Below are 22,390 nucleotides of genomic sequence, written 5' to 3' on the forward strand. Positions count from 1 at the left end.
AGTAATTCAATTTGATGCACTTTATACTTTATTGCCAATGGATTTCAGAGGGAAATGTTGTACTTTTTGACTACATTTATGTGACAGAAAACTACGATAGATTACTTTTGTCCAGCACCATATGATACAGACTCACTTAGCGTCACTCGACCAGCTACATGTTCACATGCTCACATGTTAATCCATTATATAGTATGTATAGGCCTAATACATATCGGAAGTGACATACGTTGTACTTGTAATGCATGGGTTGTTGCTGATAAAGGAGCCTTTTCACAATGTGGTATCATTACTTTAGTAAACGATGAATACTTGTTCCACCACTGTTCCTCAGGACAGGGAGTCAACATAGAATGCAAGAAAAGGGGCGGGTATGACAGGACAGAAACTAAAGTAAACCAACAGGTTTTGCCGTTCGCATTCTTCCCATTCCAGCTGAGCAACAATTCTCTTTCCACAGTGATTCATTGGTTTGTATCGGGAACAAGCTGTGCTGAAACATCTCAGACTGGGCTTGGAGTTTCAGCCAGATTATTCCTTGGCCCGTCCCTTAAAGTCCTGCGGGACTATTATGAGCATCCATTCACAGAATCAGTCAGACATGTTTTCATTGAAAACCAGACAGGTGGATGTATTTTGTGGTTGTTCACTACCCAGTGAAAACATGTTGCTCTGTAGTTTCAGTCTGAAGTGTTTATCAAAAGATCGGGTTTCAGACCAACCAGAGTGCACATACTGTAAGGAGGACTAATGGAGGGCTATTTCTGTCACCGGGCCGTGTGGGAGTCCCCCCCACATGTTTACCATGGCGGGGGAATCAGCTGTCCTCCGACGCCGCTGGAAACTGGCTGGTGCAACAGTTTGTTTTGAGGTGTAATCTGAAAAGCCTGTCAGTACTGTAACTGGCTTAGACTAAAGTTACCCTGAGGGGAGATAAGCAGGCCTGTAATATCCCTGCAAGGGATGCTCGGGAGGATGTGGAACTCAATAAAGTGTGAACCTTTTTTTATGACATTTTCATGCTACATTGTATCACTGTAATTGTATCATAATTGGACAATGGCAGCAAGGACATCATTTTTGGGGCGTGTGCACATTGATGGAGCACCAATTACTTCTCTTATGGGACATCCTGGATTCACGTTTTCCACAGCATGCTATTTTAGCTTTTGTATTGACTGATCAGTGGATCTCTAAAGATCTACTGAACAGAGGACAATTAGTCAAAATGGGAGAGGGAATAACACAACGCCCAGTTTTAGGGGTGGCCGGTGGTGGGAAACAACTAAGTAGGCTCCATTAAGTGATAAAGCAGAACATTTCATTTCAATGAATGTCTGTTAAGTCACTATATCGCCAAATGAGGTAACAGAGTGGTGAATGAGCCCACTGATGGAAGCCCTCGCGTTGCAGTATTATGGGTCGGGTGTTTGTGGCAACATTCCTGGGAAAGGCGACACTATTTGGATCTCTGGGAAGTGAGATCCACAAACACACTGGCATTAAACATCATGATGGTTCGAGCACATACCTCATTATGAGAGGTGATGGTTTACACACACAATGAGATTTTGGACAAGCAATCATCAGCAATGTTGACGTAACGAGGTGGTGGTTAAAGGCCAATAATAGAACAGCTAGAGCAGTCTGGTAAATTCCGATAATGACATTCCTTTACTGTCATGCAGCCTTCAAAACCAGGAAAAGACTCGCGCCATGTTGTGATGCAAAGATGTCTCATATCACAATAACTTTACCGACAGTTTTCACATATTAATGTGTTGCTTTCTTCTTTCCTACCACACCGATCCTCTCATCATGACTCAGATTTATCCTTTGACTGTTGGTGTTGGGAACCACTGGCCTGAGCTACCTGATCACAACCAGCTCCAATCAGACACTGTTTATTTACCAGGAATGTTTGAAGTATAAAATAAAGTGCTCACACAAACAGATGACATTAATGTAAAGTAACGTGTATGTTAAAGTGACATGTGCATTTACATATGAAGTGTGAAGGGATGTGCAACATTGATCATATTAATAATACCTGTTATGGCACTTCATCTAGATCAGGGGCTATTTTGTCTGCCTTTACTTGTGAAACTTTACCTATCTTTTGCTGACAATACTTTGACAAGTATATCTACACTAATGTATCCTCTTGGTACTTTTTGCTGAAAGACTTCTCCCACTGTGGTGACACGCTGAGTCAGTCTGTGGATGAAAGCAAGGCCTCCGCGCTCTGACCACTTGTTGCCTGTGTGTTTTCTCTCGGTGTGCGCGAGGCAACCCCTCATTGGTCCGACGGCGATTTGTCCCGCCTCCGAGGAAGTCGCCGTCTGATTGGCTGCACTGTGGGCCGGGAGCAGTGGGCCGATTGCCTGGATCATGAATATTCATGTGACCGGTCCTCTTCGGTCAGGGCCTCACCCATCGCATGTCATCGGAACAGAATGTGAGGATGAGGTGATGTAATAGTCACCGGAAGTAAAGTCATTGCACAGATTCACGGAACAGCAATACCAGTCCTGGATGTTGACAAGTGAAGGGACAGCTGTTGTGCGTAATTACGCGCTCTAACGCAGCGTGCAGTCGGGTCCACCGCCTGGCTGTCAATCTGAAGCGCGCCTCTGCTCTTCCGTGTGCTATTCCAGGTCATTGGGTCCGGTTTCAACCGCTGTGGCAGAACTTGACAAACAGGTTGTGGGACCGCCTTCAGAACAACACCTGCATTTCCCAAGCTTTATAAATACGCGCCACGTCTCTTCCCGCAAACTAGAAACCACGACAATAGCTCCAGCACTCCCCGGGGCGAAACTGAAGTCGCCTGATTTACAGCACAGCCAATCCCCGCTGCAGCTTCACTGGCATGCACATGCTCCTCTATAAGCCGATCAACCCGGAATTAGAGCGCGGCACTCGCAGAAGGAGAAACTAAAACAAGAGAAACTCGGATCGCTATTCATTTCTGCTGCCGAAGAAACCACAACAACCTCGCCAAGATGATGATGCAGCTGCCAGAATCCTATATCCAGAAGAACTCCCTCTTCAACGCCATGAACCGCTTCATCGGCGCGGTCAACAACATGGACCAGACCGTCATGTTGCCCACCATGCTGCGGGACGTCCCGCTGGAGGAGGACAGGGAGATGAGCTCCCTGAAGTCGGATGAGGACGAGGGGGACATGTACAGCTACTACCAGCTGCTCAAGTCCATCCGCAGCGACATCGAGTTGGGGGTGCGGTGCGCGGCGGCCGACGAGAGGCGCAAAGAGGAGATCAGCCGCAAGCACTCGTCCGCGTCCACCGCGTCCAGCGCCTCCAGCGCGTCGCTGTCGTCGTCAGAGGACGACGAGGAGGACGAGGAGGATGAGGACTTGCAGAAGCAGGTCCAGTACCACCTGACCGGGCTGCAAGGGGTGCTGTCCAAGCTCACGCTGCAGGCCAACTTCCTCACCAAGCGCTACAAGCAGGAGGTCGGGATCGGCCAGTAACTGAGAAACTGAGAAGCTGAGAGCCCAACGTCTATTTTTTATTACATTAGACTTCTCTCAATGGGCCTTATTTTTGTACTGCTGCTGTTACTACTACTGATGAAATTTGTGAAAGAACATTTGAATGGTAGAGAACAAAAAGGGGTTGTTTTATATTTTTTAAGGCTCCTATATATATATATATATATATATATATATATATATATATATATATATATATATATATATATATATATATACATATATATATATATATATATATATATATATATACATATATATATATATATATATATATATATATATATATATATATATATACATATATATATATATATGTGGTATTATTGACTGTGGATGTGTTGATCCCTAGGGAAAGTGTGTTGTGCCCTTGGCACCCAACTGTTTTGCACTCCAAAGTTTTGTGCACATCGCACCGTGACACACAGATGAAACATATTTAAAACAACAACAAAAAAACGTTGTATTTAATGTATAATTTATTACCTCACGCTGTATAGTTAAAGCCGGAGAAGGAGAGGCCTGCATGACCCTGCAGGGCCCGCGGTCTGAACCGCCCCCCTTTACCCTCTGAGGGTACTTTGGGGGGATACTGATGAAAGATTCAGCTTCCTGTTTGTGTTGCTGATGATGTCAGTGTGTTCAGACGGTCGTGGGCCGTGTGTGTGATGGTCCCCCTTCGAACCGGACGTGTCTGTGTCTTTAGACTCTGCTTGCATGGAAGGAGGCAGATGCTCCTGCCTTTGATCTCCTCTTGCCCTACATGACCAGTCAACCAGAATGATGCTTCTCTGCATAATGAGGGGTTTCCAACAAGATGCTTTTGTTGTCATTGTCATTTATTTGCTATTATTATGCCATTGTTTGTGTCCATCTGTCGCAATAAGAAAATGCATTTGTATGCACCTTTTGTACTGATAATATTTGTTTCTAAAGAAGAAAATAAACTTTTATATGAACTTACCTCCTTTGTCCCGTTGGTTTTTTATTCCACAAATGCAGGTATGCTACATATTAAGCTCTATAAATTACAGAACAAAAACTGAATGTGATATTCGCACAACCAAAACTTCATAAGGAGGCCAAATATGGTTTCTGCACATCCCTTTTCCTCCATTGTGCAGTGTTAATACAGGAAATACCTGACAGCAATGTCAAAAAGGCACATTTTGTACAGTATAAAGCATACAAATAAAGTTGAAAAGGAAACATTTTTCCTTAAGGGCCCAAGATGTTTTACTGTAGAATTCAGAAATGTCAAAGGACTAAGTCCAAACTAACAGCTGTTTTCTAACAATGAGAATTATTTTTGCCAAAGAGTTCCCTTCATAAGCAAATCAGCATTTAATCACACAAAGAGGGCTCAGATGTTGGCGATTATGTCCAACCGCTGCATCTAAAACTACAACCCTGTTGAATAAGAACAATATGACACAGCAGTGTATTACTGCATCTGTTTTTAGCAAACCTCAAAACGGTTAAACTAAGTCTGATTTGTTAGGAAAATCGTAACTGGCCCTCTAAGAAAGACGGTTTCCACCTCAAAGGTGGATTCAAAATACCTGCCGGTTGAGGAATGTTGCCTGTCAGTTAAGCTTCGAGTGGCAACACCTTAAACCCGCTCAACTCCCAAAGTCAAGAGCCTGTGGAGGAGTGGCTGTTCTTTCAATAGCGTTACATATATGAGGCCATCTTGAATTGGTGCAAAAGCCGTTTTGTTTTCATTGCCCTCAACATGTTTGTGTTGAATTAATATTTCCCAGACAGCAGTAGCTGTCTTATGGAATTAAACAGTACACATTTGAACGGTACAGCACTGTATATGGACTATGGCAGTTAGCATGCACTGGAATCAGTTAAGTCTGCTTTTTTTAATTTTTAAATTGATATTTATTTTGAACAAAGATAGGTGTGTTTTTGTGTGCATGCGTAATACAGGTTGTCAGTGGGAAAAAGTGGAGGAAATAACTGTTGTTTGAGTAACTGTCAGTGCATCCAATGCCACAGAGGGAAAAAGGGTGCAGTTGGAGTTTCAGTGTCACTACAGGTCAATAGGGTGATGCACACCCACTTTCCACTTCCACTCTTTCTCACACTCTCCCACACACACATTGTGAAATCCCTCCCACATAATAAGGAGAGCACATGCAAATATGTCGGATTGATAATATTAATGAGCCTCCATTCAGTGGAAAGACAACCTCAGAGGAAACAGACAGTCACTTTATTAGATCTCAATGTGCTTGGCATAGTCGTGGACACGCAACACTGCAGTGAATAGCTGACATTCCCTTTATAAAGCTATACTGCAAAATACCAATATTTGATTTAAAATTTCTTGTAAAGACTTCTTTAAATAACGACAAACTTGACAAAATGACTTTATTCATTTAAATACTGTCTAGTCTGTCTCTTTTCAGAGACAATGCAGACTCTCTAAGAAATCCAGATAAAGTCTTTCAAAGGGAGCCACACTCCCCAAACATCAAGAGACTCACCTCGAAAATGTGTTTTCATTCCTGATTCAGAGTGTTTACAAGATGCAGCAACAGCCTTCCACATTCAGGACAAAGGTAACGAATGCTTCCGTGAATTTGACTGAATGAGGTTGTTGAGTTTAAAAAACATCCAGTGAGATAACCTTGTCATTAACCTTGAGGTGAATGCCAGAGGCTCTACCCATAGTGTCAATCTCAAAACACTGCCGTGAGCTAACAAGGACAAAACTCCTTCCTGAGGCCTTTTGTTAGTGTTGTATGATAATGAGAGCCACAATAAGTTGCAGAGATTTTTGCAGATTTTGACTGGCGTTTTAACAGAAAAATAAGCTTTTAACATTCTTATATTATGACAGTACAAGTACCTAAACAAACAAGCAAATGTATATAATATATATATATATATCTATATATATATAGATATATATATATATGATTGATAGTGATATCAACGTCAACATAACAACATCATATAAGTTGTCTCTCCCAACTTTATATATTGTTTATCTTTATTGAAGTGAAGTACAACGTATGCATTGAGACTTAAAACGAATACAAAGGATTTAAAACAGGGTTTTAATATACAAGTTACAGTCTCTTCACACGTCTGGCCCCTTCGATGACGCTTGACTCAGAACGGTCCGTGGGGCTTTTTGTCCCTTTGAGCGCACCGTAGAAACAGGAAGTACAAGAGAAAAAGCTACAGCAAAACAAAAACAAGTTGATGCTAAACCATCTAAAATACAATTTGTCTCAAAATGGACAGTCAACACCCAAAGTCGACAAGTAACGATTCACGTTGCGTGTTTTTTAATAGAGATTCAGAAGACTATCAATGCGTAAGTAGCTAACATAACTGTAAACTCAGCATTAGCTTCTTTTTTATTTTAGCTCACGTTAATTAGCTAGCTTGCTACATAACGTCTCATTAGCTTACTGAGCGGGTGGTCATTTTGTATTAGAACTGATTGGGTTGTTGATTTGCCAATAGATACGGTTGGTGTGTGGATGCCTGACACCTGCGTGGTGTTAATGCTGAACTGTAACGGTACAACTGGGCTGCCAGTCATTTAACATGCTAACTAGCTGCATTAGCGTTAATTGGCCTGTTGAACTTCCGCGTTGTAGCGCCACTAATGAAACCAGCCTGCGGAACTAACTAGTTAGCATAACGCATAAAGCAGCGCGAGCGTTCCTCTGTTGTGTCTGACAGGTGAACTCCAGCTAACCCACCTGAGCGGCAGCAGCTCTAAATCCTTTACAGTCAGCTGCTGCTGCTCTTACTCGATGCAAACGCGGGTATCAACGTCGTCTTCATGCAGGCGGAGAGAGTGTGTTGTGGAGGAAGTGAACAGAGATCGGGGGGGTTTCTCATCTTGAAATCACTACGTGAGCCTGTTTCTCCCGTTAGCTGAAGGTGAAGGAGAGCAGCACAACAATAACAGCCCAATGCCATCAGTGGGAGAAGTAACGAAATGCACGTCTTCGTTTTCTTTGCTGAACTGCTCGTGCTTTCCTTGAGTGTTTGCATTTTGCTGTGTGCTATTTGACGCCTTTGCTTCCGTACATGTCTGTGGGAAATGTACCGTTTTACTCCACTACGTTTAGTCGACTTGACACGATTATTTAAATACACTTACTGACTGCTTTGCAGATCCAGATTTTACAGTCAAAATCCGTGATCATCCCAGCAATATGCAAAGCAGTTCCTATTTCCCCTGCCTTGTTCAACATTCAAGTCTTGCTAACATGTAAATGGATTAACAATCATGAGCCAGCAACATCCTAAAATACATTGGGGACAGGACCATTGAGTACTTTTACCGTCTGGTGCTTTAAGTATACTGTTCTGATAATACTGCTATACTTCCACTGAAGTAATATTTTGGATGCAGGACTTGTATTATATTGTGCTATTGCTACTTTTACTAAAGTGAATGATCTCCATACTTCTACCACCACTGTAAAAGGCAGTCCCATTCAGTGACCTGGTTATAAATGTTAGCTATAATATATATATGTATATGTGTGTGTGTGTATATATATATATATATATATATATATATATATATTGTTGCACTGTGTTGCTAAGTTTGAACACACATATTTGTCAGTTGTGTCAGACAAAAACATCAGTCAAATGAATACAATGCAGAGGGTTGTAACGTTGTGGTTGATAGCGTTTCACTGTAAGTTGTTCCTGGAGCAATGCACAGCACACTGCAGTACTATACCACAACACCAAACATAGACGAGAAACTACCCAGGGCTTGAATCAACACATCATGACCTTCACAAGCGTGACGGAAAATGAGATTCCATTGAATCCACACGCGGTTGTGGCATTGAGTACACACCCTGAGGATTTGTATAAGAGACGACAATAAACCTGTCTTCAGAAAGGAATCGGCGGGATAACCTCGTTAAGCAATACCCGGCTTGGATCAGTTGCGGCTTGTCGCTGAGTCGAGGCTGGCACAGATTAGTTCAAGGAACAGTCTCTGTCTCTGGTGTTCATGTGAGGCGGTGAAACGTTTCTCGTGTCGGCAGCTTTAGGCTCCGGGTCATCGTCCGCTCTCTTGGCCTATCTAAGAATGCTGCACTAATGCTGTCTTGCCTCAAGCCCAAATATCTCCTCCAGGGACAAGCATGATCGCTCATGATTGCAAGCGATTGATCGCCGTGTCCCACACGCTGTCTTACTAACCCAGATACAGGCGGCCCACAGTGACCAAGCCAGCTATAGCAGTTTGACTTTGGTATCGCACTTCACATGAGAACAAACGTAGTATTCATTCGTTCCCCATAATTCTCCCATCACATTCACGATTCATGTGCTCTCGCAGTCAGTTTTGTTCCTTGCATCATCCTCTTTTGTCAGTTGAACAACAGCTTTTAGGTATCTAATGATCTAGTGCCTTCTTTTGCTGCGACAGGGAAGTATAATATACAGATGTTTGTGCGACTTGCATATCATAAGGAGGTAAATCCATACCCCAAAGTATAGCATCATAAACTTTTCAAAAAGCAAGATTACTCATGCCCTATTTATAAGACAATTTGTCGGGAAATGCAGTCTTTTAACACTCCTGCAGTTCCGTACCGGGAGCCATCATTCAAATGTAATTAAAACGGTAATAAAACGGTAAAAGGCTTTTGAAAGAAGAAAAAAAATCTGTTGTGTATCTCTCTTTTTCTCTCTATGCAGCAGTCTGTCGTACGTTACTGCAAAAACACAGTTATTATGAACAACTTGAAACCCACTTCCATACGTGAAATACTAACAGCCACGTAGACATCCATGTTTTCTGTGCAGGGCGACACGTGTTTGTTGTGACTTCGTCGAGGAAACAGGTGTGTGGCGTTGTGTGCAGAAGACCCAACATGTCCCGCTCTGTTTTGCATGCACGACTTCTGCCGGGCCGCTTCATTCTCCCCGAGGCTCGCACACTTCTCATTCTTCTCATTCCTTCCTTCTCATATTTGCTTATTGCGTCAGCTTCCAGTTTTTCAACTCGCTTGGCTGTCGTTGAACAGCGCTCTGTGCTTTACAGCATGTTCAAAATGTGTCAAACGCATGTCGTTCACGAACCCCTCAGGCGTCTCGAGAAGCCGGGTCGCAAACAACATTTTATTCTACTTCTTTTAGTCGCACATGCCTTGCACACGACAAAGGCATGCGGGAACAAAATGGCAGTCTCGTCATCAGTCGGCTCTCAGAAAGTTTGCACAACGCTTTACTGAAACAGGAATATTGCATTATGTCAAGTATACCCCTGAGTGCATTGTTGTTTTCTCAATATTCATTGATGTGAGTCATATCCTGCTCATCAGTAAGGGACTGTTTCTGATTTGCAGGTGGTGATTTTAAGAGTAAAACGAGCCACGGGAACCTTCTCCTTAGTAGGATGGTAAATATTTCCTCATTATTTGTCTTAAGTTCCTTGACTTTTATTTCACACCAGATAATTTGACTGCTCGTAGCTTTAGGGACACACCGTTTTATATATCTCTATTTGTTCTATTTCTAATTGTTTATGATATCTGAGTGGTAGAAGAGTTAACTATAATATTAAAGGTTCTCTGTAGAGTTTTAGATCTCCAGTAGCGCCACAGAGATGTTCTTTAATGACGGGGTCTCTGTTTTCTTTTTTCTTTTAATGGGGGATTGAAAAAAACGTAAAAATCGGCTTTTGCAAATGTTTTATTGGGGAAGGGAGTGCACTCGACACGTTTGTTAGACCTCGAGGACTGAATGTAAACCGAACTTTAGTTTGTTTACAAGACAAACTCCACAGGGCACCTTTAACCTGTGCAAACTAATTCCACCTTTTACAGTAGGCCTGTCGTAAATACCGTCTTTGTGAAGCTGAGCTTGTGTCGAAGATGGGCGCTGATTCAAGTTGTGCTCTGTGTTGGTTATGAAGGTTATGTCCAATAAAGGAAAAGTCATTTAAGTTTATTTAAGTTAAGTTTAAGTTAACATGTTGCTTTCTAATGAAACTAAATGAGTCATCTCAAAGTTCCTGGAAAGACTTATTTTAACAACTTTTTTAGAGACAAACAAGGCAAATGAATATGTTGGGACCTTCTGGGGGAAAAAACTAAATTTATATCAATCATAATTTCAAAGAAGGCATTGGAGGTTTCCCCATTTGTTGCAATGATTGATTGTGATTTTGGACGTGGCATCTGGTGGCGTTTCCATGAACTGCATCTTCACGTTCCGCTGAGCTGGTTGCGTTAGTTTTCTCCCTCCTTCAGATGCTGCTGAGCAGGTCTGCAGGTTTCATTAGTTTCGGTCCGAACAGCCGCTGGTTTAATGGTCAGTAATCCCACGAGTATACACTGAAGAATATCAGCAGGTTGGAGTAAAGGTTACAACAGCGCCTGCGGGATGTATATTTACGTGTAGGAGTTGTTATGAAGCACTAAGACAGTCGGTCTTCGATAGATCAACAAATGACCTGCAGTGAGCGAGAAACATCTCACTGCTGTCTTCTTCTCTCTCTCCACAGCATTTTCATGCTCTTGGTGATCTGGCTGCTCCGCAGGTATCACTCTCTGGCTCAGGTAAATTAGCACTCCCCCCTACACACACACACACAGACACACACACAAACACACACACACACACACACATATATATATATCTGTTTGCTTCACTGCCACCGGAAATATGTTCAATTAGCCACGGCAAATCTTTGCATAATTAAACCCAATTAATATTGCACAGACGAATCAATTGTGGAGTTAATAGACTGATGTGATAATGACGGCTGTCGCCCTTCCCCCTCCCTCCAAGAGAAGATGTTTGCGCTGTACCTAAGGTCTGACGATGCACTAGAAAAATATTACTGCAATGCTCCTTTTTTTTTTTTTTTTTTTTCCTCCCTTCCACCGAGCTATGTTTTAATTTCATCCAAAAAAAACAACCAAACCCCACCTGCGCGGTGTCGTGGAAGCCGGTCCGACAGGTCTGTCAGGCTCAGCGGCGCTGCACGTTATCCTCCTAATCTGAAGCAAGTGACAGCTTAACGTGGGGGCTCTGATGGATCCTATTACCTCTGGACCAGGTCACACAGAGTGGCTTCACCTCCTCCTGCTCCTCCTCCCCCACTCCTCTGCTCCTCTAGCACAACATAAACCCTCTCCTTACCGCCATCCCCTCACAAAGGTTATCCGTCAGTCAATGGTCTTTAATGCTCTCTCTTTAGGGCTTTTTCCGCCTCCCCCTCCCACTCCTCTGTAGCCTTGGCAGGGTCATTGCTGGACAAATTAATAAAGCGCTGTGTGCGCGTAGGTGTGTGCACGTAGCTGTGTGTGTGTGTGTGTGTGTGTGTGTGTGTGCGCGTGTGCGTCCCACCACAGCCACAGTTTGTAACCACTTCTGCAGGCCAAGTCGGCGTCAGACTGAAAGCTGGCACGCATCGCAGCTCCTCTGAAGAATCTGCAGCACACAGATTATTGGTTTATTATTTCACATGAAATAGAATGAATTTCGGTTTATCCAGAAGCATTTGAGGAGCCTCTTCCCTTCCACCCCGTGATATTATTCCAGTCGTCACCGGGGACGTGGTCCGCCACATCAGGGATCATTTCATTCTTAATTTCTCTCCACGTGAATATTAATGCGCCTGAATATTAAGTAGAGGTTTTTGTTGTTGTTGTTGTTGTTGGAGAACCCACTTTTTTCACGTCTTCCTCTCATTTTTACCGCACAGAAGATGATTCTCAGCCTGACTGTAGCCGCCTTCTTCGACAGCGTAGCATATGTCATGGTGAGTTACTCGAGTCTGTTTCACTAAACACCCACATGGCAGAGGCTTTTTCCTTTTTTCTTTCTGGGTTGTTTGCGAAAACGTTTCCCTGTGCTGTTCTTCCTTCCTCCCCCAGGGTGACTCCCATCCAGAGGGATCTCTCTGTGACTTCCAGGCCTGCTGGCTAACTTACTTTGGTAAGACAACACTTAATGAACTACTCACTGGCTCCCTTTTTAACAATAGAGGTGGAGTAAAGACCCCACTAAGACGTGCGCGCAGGAGCTCGTATATCATGGTGGGAACATATTTTTAATGTCATTTCATTGTTTTGGCTTGAGAACAAGATGACACTGATTTCTCCGGCTCATGGAGTTTATATTGGCAATGCGACGTGGGGGAATTGTTCCTGGCAGATAGACGCAGGCTCAAAAGTTATCTCTGGTTAAATGAATTCTGTTTACCAGGGAGTTCACAGCTAGTCTTGAAGGCGGGACTGTTTTACGTGCGTAAAAGCCTTTCCTCTCGTCTTTCATTGGCTTCATTTAGTCAACTCAGCATCCCGTCCCGAAGTCTTCTAAAAGAAACCCAAAAAACAGGACATTTGACTTGTCATTTGTTTACACTACGGTTGTCAAGGGTGTTAACGCTTTGGCTGAGCTGGAACATCATTTAGTGTCCACACACCCATACCGAGAATACCACACCCGCACCCGAGTGTGGAGCACCACCTTCTGCAGCTATTGGCCCGTTGCTATATCTCCTGTAAGGACATTTGGGTTAATTAGTGCCATCTGCAGCCTCTCAGTCTGGGGATAGCGGGGAGGGATTCCTTCGCGATTACGACCGACGGGGCAGGATTTGCTCTGCATTTGTTGCAAACCCAGCTTCTTTAGCCCCGATTAGCATACGGATTCTTCGTTAGTGCTGGCTGCTAATGCGAACACTCCACCGGGCTTGTTTTTATACACACACACACTCACACACACTCAGACGGATACAGGGTAATGGGCGGTGAGTTAGTGCTGCGGGGGCCGGTGCCTTGTCAACTCGGTTTATCAGCGAGGATCCCTCGCGCTCAGGACAAACGGCCGCACATAAACAGCAGCTGAGCGGGCACTTTGTTCTGTCGCCGAGCGCCGAGTCCAGCGGGAGCCGCGCAGCCATCTCTCACCCATAAACACGTTTTTTTTTCTTCTTTCTCCCTATTTTTTTTTTTTTAATGAAATGTGTTTGAAAGGGAGGTGGAAGCAGGGGGCCGCCGCCGGGACAGGTCGGTGACGCCGAGCGGGAGTTTTAGTAATAAAAAAAGAGAGAAAAAAGCGGCGCCTCGGCTTGCTGTCGGGTTATGTAAGACAGTGATTTATTGTGATAATGACAAGACAGCCGGCCTCCTTCGTTCGTGGCGCACTCTTCCTAAACATCGCTTGGGTGTGAGAGGTGTGTGTGAGTTTTGTGTACGTTTGTGTGTGTGTGTGTGTGTGTGTGTGTGTGTGGGGGGGGGGTGTTGTTTTGTGCAACTTGAGTAAGCTGAGAATGTGGCTCAGAGAATCCATCATTGCCTTTCCTGTCAACAGAAACACACACACGCACAGACACATGCACACACACGTGCACACACACGGAGAGGAAAAAGCCTGAATACGAGGACAAAAAAAGAAAAAAAAGGGAAGGAAGCTTTCTCGACTCTTCTCTTCCTTGTCTCGGCGAAAGATTTTTTTTTTTTCCCCTCTGCTGACTTCGCCTTCCTCTCCCTTTTCTTCATTTCTCCTATTCTCCTCAGTGCCTTCACACACACTCCCCCCTTCCTCCCCCCCTCGCCCCCACCCCTGCTTATCTCCCTCCGCTTTTCCACAGTTCATCATTATCTCTCTCCGAGCTCCCCCCTCTCATCCATCACCCTAAGCCACAGGTTTCCCTCATATTATTGCGGAATGGGCCTTCATTTATCAAAAAGGGGAACACAAGCGTGCAAACACGCACGTGCGCGCGCACTCATACGCGCGCACGTGCGCGTTTGCACGCACAGTTGCATGCTGTGTGGTGGTGCTGTTGGGGGGATTGGGGAAGGGGGCTGTGTTGTAATTTGACCTTGTTGTTTTTCTGTGTGTCTCTGCAGACTGGAGTGCCTTGGCCTGGGTCTGCCTCATCACAGTGAACCTGTACCTCAACCTGGTGCGGGAAATCAGCACCAACAGATACGAGATGTGAGCGGGCCACTTAATGCTGCAGCTATTAATTATTCCCCTCATTGATCGGATGAATTACTGATTCTTTCCTCCAGTGCGTTTTTTTGTGTGATTTCATTGGACAATGTTTCAAATCTGAGCCCAGCAGTAGCCCCTCACAGTGGAGCCGTGTGAAGCCAGATAGCGATAGGCTTCTAGATTACTTACATGTTTAATTGATTATCAATATAGTCGCCGATTGGTTTTCTGACGAGCCACGTAATCGTTTAATCGACACATTATTTCACGTCTCTGCGTCCACCTCCGTGTGTCGCCTCGGATAAATGTGCGTTTGTCTCTTGTTGCGATCGTTTCCCTGCGTGCGTGTGTGTGTGCGTGTGTGTGCGCGTGTGTGTGTGTGTGCGCGTATACGTTTGGTCCGCCAGAGCATCTGTCTCCCCGCGGAGCATTGACAGCCCCCTTCCTTCCTTCCTTCCCTCCTCCTCCTCCTCCTCCTCCTCGTCCTCCTCCTCCTCCTCCTCATCCTCCTCCTCCTCCCCCTTTCTGTTCCAGCCGACGCTCTAATTGAAAAGGGAGTGAGTGTCAGCCGTTAAGTGTGTGCGTGCTCGCCAATCTTCACGCTCTGCGGCTCTACGTTTCTGTCGCTCAAACTCCCGTGAGCGCTCTCCGCAGCAGCAGCAGCAGCAGAGAGAGAGAGAGTGTGTGTGTGTGAGAGAGAGATATTTTCTCATTTTCCATGCCTGCGTGGAGCTCTGTGACACACACATAAAAAAAAAGAAGAAGGAAAAAAAAAATGTTTGCGCTCTGTGGGTGGGAGGAAAAAGAAGAAGAAAAAACCTTTAACAAGTTTTGCAAGTCGATTGTTCCGCGGTTGTGTCCCGTTGATGCACGTATAGGTGCGCACACCCCTTCCACCCATCCGTGTGTGAGGAGGGTTGGCCGGGGGAAAGAGGTGCACGCCCCCTGTATACCCCCTCCTCTCACCCATGGGAGTTTCCCTGCATTGATTAGCAATAAGCCAGACGATATAATGGTGTTATAACTCAGAGGGAGACGGCTTTATGGGGCGCAGGGAAAGGGGGGCATGCTAGATGGGGTGTGTTGGAGGCGGGGGGGGGGGGGGCAAAATCAGCTCCAGAGCCTTGTCAGCTGCACACCTTCTCATGGGTCCTGAGGGACCAGGCGGGCGGAGGATGTGTCTGTGTTTCTGCGTCGGGCCGATCACGCAGGGGAAGAAAAGAAAGAAAGAAAAAAATCTGCGCTTAATAGGTTATGGAGCGGCGTGAGGACGGGGCGTCAGGGGGGTTGTCGCGTATCGACTGCGCGTAGATAAGCTGCATGCGTTTCGGCAGGCGGGTACGGGGCTCTGCATGCATGCACAATTAGGCTACCCCTCACACACACACACACACACACACACACACACACACACACACAGGCGCGTGCACGCACAGTCACGGCACAGCGTGATGGTTTATGAATGAACAAATCGCCAGAGGAGATGGAGAACGGAGGCTGGATGATCTAAGAGTGATTGAAGTGGATGCAAGAGAGGACGGGGAGTGTGTGTGTGCGTCGGCGCGGGTGCGTGCGCGCGTTAATGTGCGTTTGAAGGGCGGATTCAGGCAACCGCGGGTAGGGGGGGGGGGGGAGTGGTGTGAGGCAGTGAGAAATGAGATTGAGCCCCGAGAGAGATTTCTATATGAGCTTGTGTGCGTGTGTCTGCGCGTGCGTGTTAGCGTGTGTTAGTGTGCGTGCAGGTGTGTGAAATCCAGAGCGCATAGCGGCCCTGCTGTGCCTCATTAAGCCCATGTTGAGCGCAGCCCCGGACCTCGTCATCTCCCTCTCAGAAGCGCTGCGAGTGTGCGGTGTGTGTGCTGCAGGCAGCACGTCTCTGCGTACGTCTGCGTGTGTGCGTGCATGTGTGTGTGTGTGTGCGTGTGTGTGTGTGTGTGTGTGTGTGCGGGGTCTGCGAGCTCTCGACATTGATTTCCTGACAAGGCCCCCCAACACCCCCTCCCTGCACCAATCGTCACGCCACGGACTGGCAGCACTGATTTCAGCATTTATATCTCTCCTCCCACTACCGCTCTCTCTCTCTCTCTCTCTCTCTCTCTCTCTCTCTCTCTCTCTCTCTCTCTTTGTCCGCGTGTTTCTCTCCCTCCCTTGCTCTCTCTCTCTTGCTCCTTTACTCGCTCAGTTGCTCTCTTTTGTTTTTAACGCTTCAACCATTTCCTTTTTCTCCCCCGTTCTTCCTTGTTCTCCCTCTCACGCACACTCCCTCTTGCGTTCGATTTAAGCTCTCTCTCTCTCTCTCTCTCTCTCTCACTCTCTCTCTCTCTCTCTCTCTGAATCTATACGTCTCCTATGTCTCTTTCCCACCCACTATTCTGCTCTTTTTAAACCACCAGACGCCTCACGTTCTCCACCACCTCCCACACACTCCGCTGTCCATCAGATGAGGGCAGAGAGGGGAGACACAGCGTGCCCCGGTGAAATGAAAGTGTGTGTGTGTGTCTGTGTGTGCCGCCCAAGCCCGAGAGGGATTGAGTGCGTGTCAGCCGCGTCGCCAACCGCTCGATTGACCACACTTGGAACAAGTCAGGGCAGGACTTCCACTCTATTGACCGGGCGACGCTGCGCGCTCTATAAAGTATCGACGCCCACACCGGCGCCCAAGACACTGGAGCGCACACCTCATCTGTCTGACACACACACACCGAGCCAAGTTCAGAGATTGAGATTTCTTAGAAGGCCTTCACTGATCCTATCATTCTTTTCATTGAGAGCTAGGATGAGCCTCTCCAGCGCTCTCGGCCCCGCTCATTTATAAACGTGTGCAGTAAAGTCCGCTTCGTCCTCAAATGTTGTGGCCACCAGAAGCCGCTGAGTGAGAATCCTCATCCTGTTTGGGGTTTTGATGCAGACACTGTCCCTTGTAAATCATCTTTTTGCACAACAGCGAGGTTTATTATTGTTTGTGTCCCCATGGGGGGCCGCACCTGGAAAAAAATGACCTCGATGTGAGCGCCAACAAAGGGACGAACCGAAGAAGGGAAGAATCAATTTAGACATGTGTGTTCTTTTCTTCTTCTTCTTCTTCTTCTTCTTCTTCTTCTTCTCAGGGGCAAAGCTCCCCTGGTCTCGCTGCGTGTGATGAAATAAATGTCTGCCTTTTATCAGGTTGTACCATCTGCTGGCGTGGGGCGTTCCTCTGGTCATGGCCTCCCTGCCCCTGCTGAAGGGTTACTACGGCCCCGCGGGAGCCTGGTGGTGAGTACGGCCGACCGTCCAGCTACAGCACAGTTTTTTTTCTTCTTCTTCTTTTCTTCAGCAAGCCACGGCGGATTTTCTGTTAAATGTCTTTTCCTTTCAACGAGGGGCCACGGCGCTGGCCTCGCTCCAGCTGCAGACAGGCTCCTTCCCACATGCGATTCTATGTGATCAAAATTGGCAATTATCAGCACATCTTTGAAGAGTAAAACTCCGCCTCGGACTCTCCCGGTCCTCGGGTGGTGAATAGGAACGGCATCATTTGTTTGGAGGGTGGTTAAAGGAGTGAGGAGAGAGAGTGTTGGGGGGGGGGGGGGGGGAGGCCGAGGAGAGGAGAGGAGAGGAGGCGGCAGAATGAGAATTGGGACAGAGCCCTTAATCTCCGGGCTCGGCTCTCTCTTTCCACTCTCGGCTTATTAATAGCTACAGCTGCACAGCCCCCCCCTCCGCAGTCACACAAGTCTCTCTTCCGCTCACGCGCTCCCTTTCCTTTGTAACCCCCTCATCGCTCTCTCTCTCCCTCTCTCTCTCCCCAGCTGGATCACAGACGATCACGTAGCCTGGAGATTTGGGATGTAAGTAGACCCTTTCAGCGCCGGCATCAAAGCGTCCCCCCCACTGGTGGTGATTTGGGGGGGTGGAGGTGGGAGAGGGGAAATGTGAAGGGTTGCATGTCAGGGGAGCCTTCGGGGTTTTTTCCCCTCTTGGTGTAAGGCCAAGACGTGTGCGCGTGTGCATGCGTGTGTGTGTGTGTTTGTGTGTGTGCGCACATGTGGATGTGCCTGTCTCTGCCTTGTCAGATTTAGGGGAGTTGCTACACTGTGTATTTAAGTGTTTAGGAGGGCTATGAAGGATTATGCTTGTCTACCGCTTTCTGCAACTGGCCCTAAGTCTGCCAGGGCTCTGCCAATCCCCCGGCACAGACGCTTAGCCACACACACACACACACACACACACACGCACAAACGCACACAACAACACTTTGCCACGAGCCAAGGTAATCGCGTTGCTGCTCGCAGCATCAGCAGGGAATCAATCTTTCTAAACAAATAAGCACACACACACACTCACACACACTCACACACACACATGCAGAACAACACGTAGCTATCAGCTGCGCTAAACGAGCCTGTGTCTCTTTTATCAGTGCTCCTCTGCTCCCCGGCTCTTTCTAGTTTTCCACGCTGTCGTGGCCCAGGGGGACGAGTCGCTCAGAGGATCAGGGAATCTTCATTAGCTCTAATTACACCAAACCAGACGAGAGATTAGAGGCCGCGGCAGCACCCGTCAAGGAAGGGAGAAGGGGGAGAAAAAAACCTGCGCACCGCCGACAGCTTGCCGAGGACGGGGCGCAGGAGAGCAGAGGTTTTAGCGGTAAAGGTGAGAAGTGGAAAAGGCGGCAGGGGAGACATACGGGGGTGCAGTTAGAGAGACGGGGAATTACTCAGCAGGGGAAGGAAAGAGGGGCGGAGAGAGAGAGAGCAAAATAGATTGCCCTCGTCTCTGCCCACTCCCCCGCAGTGTGTCTTCATCAGAGTTCAGCGAAGCGGCGCAGACAGGACAGAGCGGGCGGGTGGGGGAGGGGGGCTCTGAGGAGGAGGAGGAGGAGGACGGTGTGAGAGGAAGGAGACCGAAAAGCCGAGGACAGCGTTTTGTGACGGAGGTGCAGAATTTCAGGGGTTGAGTCAGCAATTGGAAGCGCTGGAGCTTAGCTGAGTCACCGCTCTTAGAGGTCCCCGTCCTGCGCGTGTCACGGGCCCGCGGTCAGACGTGGCACCGAGAAACGGAGGGGATGACAAATGAAAGCTTATAATTAGCCGGGCGGCTCAGGGACGGTGAAGTCGGTCAAGCACTTTGGTGTCGGGTTGCGATATCTCAACAGTGATTGGAGGAAATCTCGGTCCCCAGAGGATGAATCATAATGACTTTTGGTGACCCCCCCCCCCCTGACTTTTCCATGAGCTCGACATTTCTGGTTTTTAGTGACATGTCTTGGCAACTATTGGATGGATTGCCGTGACATTCAATACGGACACTCATGGTGTCGAGAGGATGCGTTTTAATGACTTGGTATTCAACTGACTTCTCCTCTAGTGTGAAGTCTTAACATCGACTCAATGGACTTGTGTACAACTTTGTGTAGACATTCATGGTTCCAAGAAGATTTATCCCCCAAAAAAAGTAAAAGTTGGCCAAGCAATGTTTTTGGGAACTCGGTGCCTTTTACTAGATAGCTCAAAGTAGAGAGATGAATTGCCATGACATTTGGGTCACACATTCCTATCATGATCAACTCTAATAACTTTGGATCCCTGACCTTTTAATCGAGTCTAAAATTTAATTTGACCTTTTTACTTATGATAACTTGATTAGTCTCAGCTGTATTTAATTTGTAGTGCTTATTAGCAAATATTAGCATGGTAACTCACCAAACATTGTAAACATTATTACCAGCTACACTTCCCTCCATTAGCATTGTCATTGTGAGCATTGTGAAGCTAGCGTTTACCTTTAAAAGTACCAACTCACAGAGCTGCTAGCATCCACACGACTACGTTTCCATTTTAAAATCTTCAGCTGCGTTAACCACACTACTTCGGAGTTTTAACCCCCCAAAAAGAAATAGAAATGATCCTTTATTAATCCCCTTGGGGAAATTCTTCTCTGCATTTGACCCATCCTTGGTTGAGGGGCAGTGGGCAGCCCTGGGGGGCAGCTAGGGGTTCAGTGGCTCGGGGACACTTCGACATGTGAGATATGGGGGGACTGTGGATCGAGCCGGCTACCTTGTGGTTGTGGGCCGACCACTCATCCCCCTGAGCTACAGCCACCCCTAAACAAAAGGGTTTAAAATGGCTACTGACGCTGGTTAGTTTGAGAACTCCAGCGTTGACTCGTAGTGTGGACGGGTGGAAACGTAGACCTTTGAACGACGTGTCCTTCCTTGATTCGTCAGGCCGCCGGTAGAAAACAAACAACAATAACAACTTGATTACCAACCGACCTGAGGTTCATGCACCATGATGACGGAGTATCGGCATTGTTGGCCTTGTTGTCTAAACTAGCAGCTGTTGTGATTCTACTACTAACAACATGCGGAGAAAGTCCGCAAAGCCCAGCGGCGTCATCAGCCCGACGGAGCGGACGCCTGAAGTCCCAGTTGGACACTTTGAGGAGGCCGATGGACACAAATGTCCTTTTCTAATTAATGCTTATTTTGTTCTGCACAACTATTGTGAAGTTCACAAAGAAACTGTAAACAAACAAAAGCAGAGTTACGATGGAGGGACAGACAACAAGGACACCGAGGAAACGAGTGTTGACCAAATCTATTGACCCATAATCTATAAACCTTGGTTTGTAAGTGTTCATTTAAAAGTATATTTGTGTGTAGAGAGAGAGAGACAGAGCAAGACCTGCAGCCTCGTCACTAACGATCTGTTTGTCTGTTTTAATGTATCGAGGAAGATTGTCGAGAAAGTAGAGAATAGTCATGAGATGTTAGTTTGAAGGCTGTTAGTTGGGATGCAGATGTTTTTCGTTTTAAAACCCCGATTTTAAACGGAAACGACGGAGCCTTAGTTTCGTTCCCTTTTTAACTTTGACATCAGTGCATCTGGTGAGACACACACACACCCCCACACACACACACCCACACCCCCCCACACACACACACACACCCTGCTCCTCCTGGGCTTTGTGTCTCCGGGTTGTCCTGTCCCTGTCTGAGTGGTTGAACAGGTAGATCTTGATCCGTCACTCAGCAATAGGATCTTGCTTTGTCAAAGTTGAGCGCTAACCCACACAGACGGGTCCCTGCAGTGCTCTCCCATCTCCTACCGAGCACTTCAATTAAGGCTTCTTTCATCCCGGCCTCATTCTTCACTTCAGAGTGGTGCTGGAGGGAGGGCCGTGCCGGGGCCGAGAGATCGAATCTCGCCGCGTCCGCGACGGTCTTTTCTCTCCGCCGCTTCCAGGCTTCCACTCAAAGCTCGCTGTTGTCCGCTCACGAGCCCCTCTGCGTTTAACACTCTTTCTGTCCATCCTTCACCTGGTGGATCCATCGGCTGCAGCTTCTTTCTGCTATTCCTGTCACAGGAGAATGACCTCATCCCTTCCCCTGTCTTTTAATCACCCGATGCCTCCTTCTTCTTTCCGCCCTTCCCGGTCCTCCTGACCCACAATCTGCCGTCATCCAGCCACCTTTCCCCGTCCTCACCTCTATTCTTGTCTTCGCTTTTATCATCCCCATGCCCACCCTGCCTCTATTTCACTCTCTCTCCCTCTCTTTCTCTCTCTCTCTCTCTCTCGGGTAGTGCTCAGCTGTAGAGCACAGCGGACTCTAATGGCAGATCATTATCATGCTAATTAGAGCACTTTGTAGCTGCCGCCCGTCATTCTCCCCCCCCCACACACACGCTATCGTTAAAAAGGCCACCCCCTCCTTTTCCCTCTCCGCCAACCCTCCCCCTCCCCACCTCGTCTCTCCATCATTAACGGGACACGCGCCGCCGTAATTGGACGCTGTTTATGCCGGAGCGCGGGTTATTAAATCACACCGAGGTGACGCTCGCGCCGGTCTCTCTCCTCCCCACCACCACCACCACCCCCCCGAAAACGCTTTCATCATTGTCCTATGCCATTATTGAACC

The 22,390-nt window shown here is 46.9% G+C and overlaps 2 protein-coding genes across 2 annotated transcripts in view; both read left to right on the top strand.

Moving 5' to 3' along the window:
• The first annotated feature begins 2,791 nt into the window (after window positions 1-2,791).
• On the top strand, window positions 2,792-3,661 carry mid1ip1b (MID1 interacting protein 1b). Its single transcript, XM_079230664.1, has one exon. It carries the CDS (start codon window positions 3,006-3,008, stop codon window positions 3,495-3,497), a length of 492 nt encoding a protein of 163 aa, XP_079086790.1. The 5' UTR covers window positions 2,792-3,005; the 3' UTR covers window positions 3,498-3,661.
• Window positions 3,662-9,890: 6,229 nt separating this feature from the next.
• The window catches only part of LOC306747920 (cyclic AMP receptor-like protein A), a gene marked incomplete at its 3' end in the record, with an annotated part of 45,656 nt that continues 33,156 nt past the window's right edge, over window positions 9,891-22,390 (top strand). Inside the window, exons 1-7 of the mRNA XM_079231024.1 lie at window positions 9,891-9,927; window positions 11,035-11,089; window positions 12,241-12,297; window positions 12,413-12,473; window positions 14,396-14,483; window positions 17,649-17,738; window positions 18,275-18,313. Coding sequence (XP_079087150.1) covers window positions 11,042-11,089; window positions 12,241-12,297; window positions 12,413-12,473; window positions 14,396-14,483; window positions 17,649-17,738; window positions 18,275-18,313 — 383 coding nt within the window. The 5' untranslated portion in view covers window positions 9,891-9,927; window positions 11,035-11,041. The remainder of the gene's footprint in view (window positions 9,928-11,034; window positions 11,090-12,240; window positions 12,298-12,412; window positions 12,474-14,395; window positions 14,484-17,648; window positions 17,739-18,274; window positions 18,314-22,390) is intronic.

This window comes from Taurulus bubalis (genome assembly GCF_910589615.1).
Source record: "Taurulus bubalis genome assembly, chromosome: 15".
Classification (NCBI taxonomy): domain Eukaryota; kingdom Metazoa; phylum Chordata; class Actinopteri; order Perciformes; family Cottidae; genus Taurulus; species Taurulus bubalis.

Bases quoted from the DNA above. Each gene is read 5' to 3' on its own strand.
- mid1ip1b (XM_079230664.1), top strand. From the start codon at position 3,006: ATGATGATGCAGCTGCCAGAATCCTATATCCAGAAGAACTCCCTCTTC.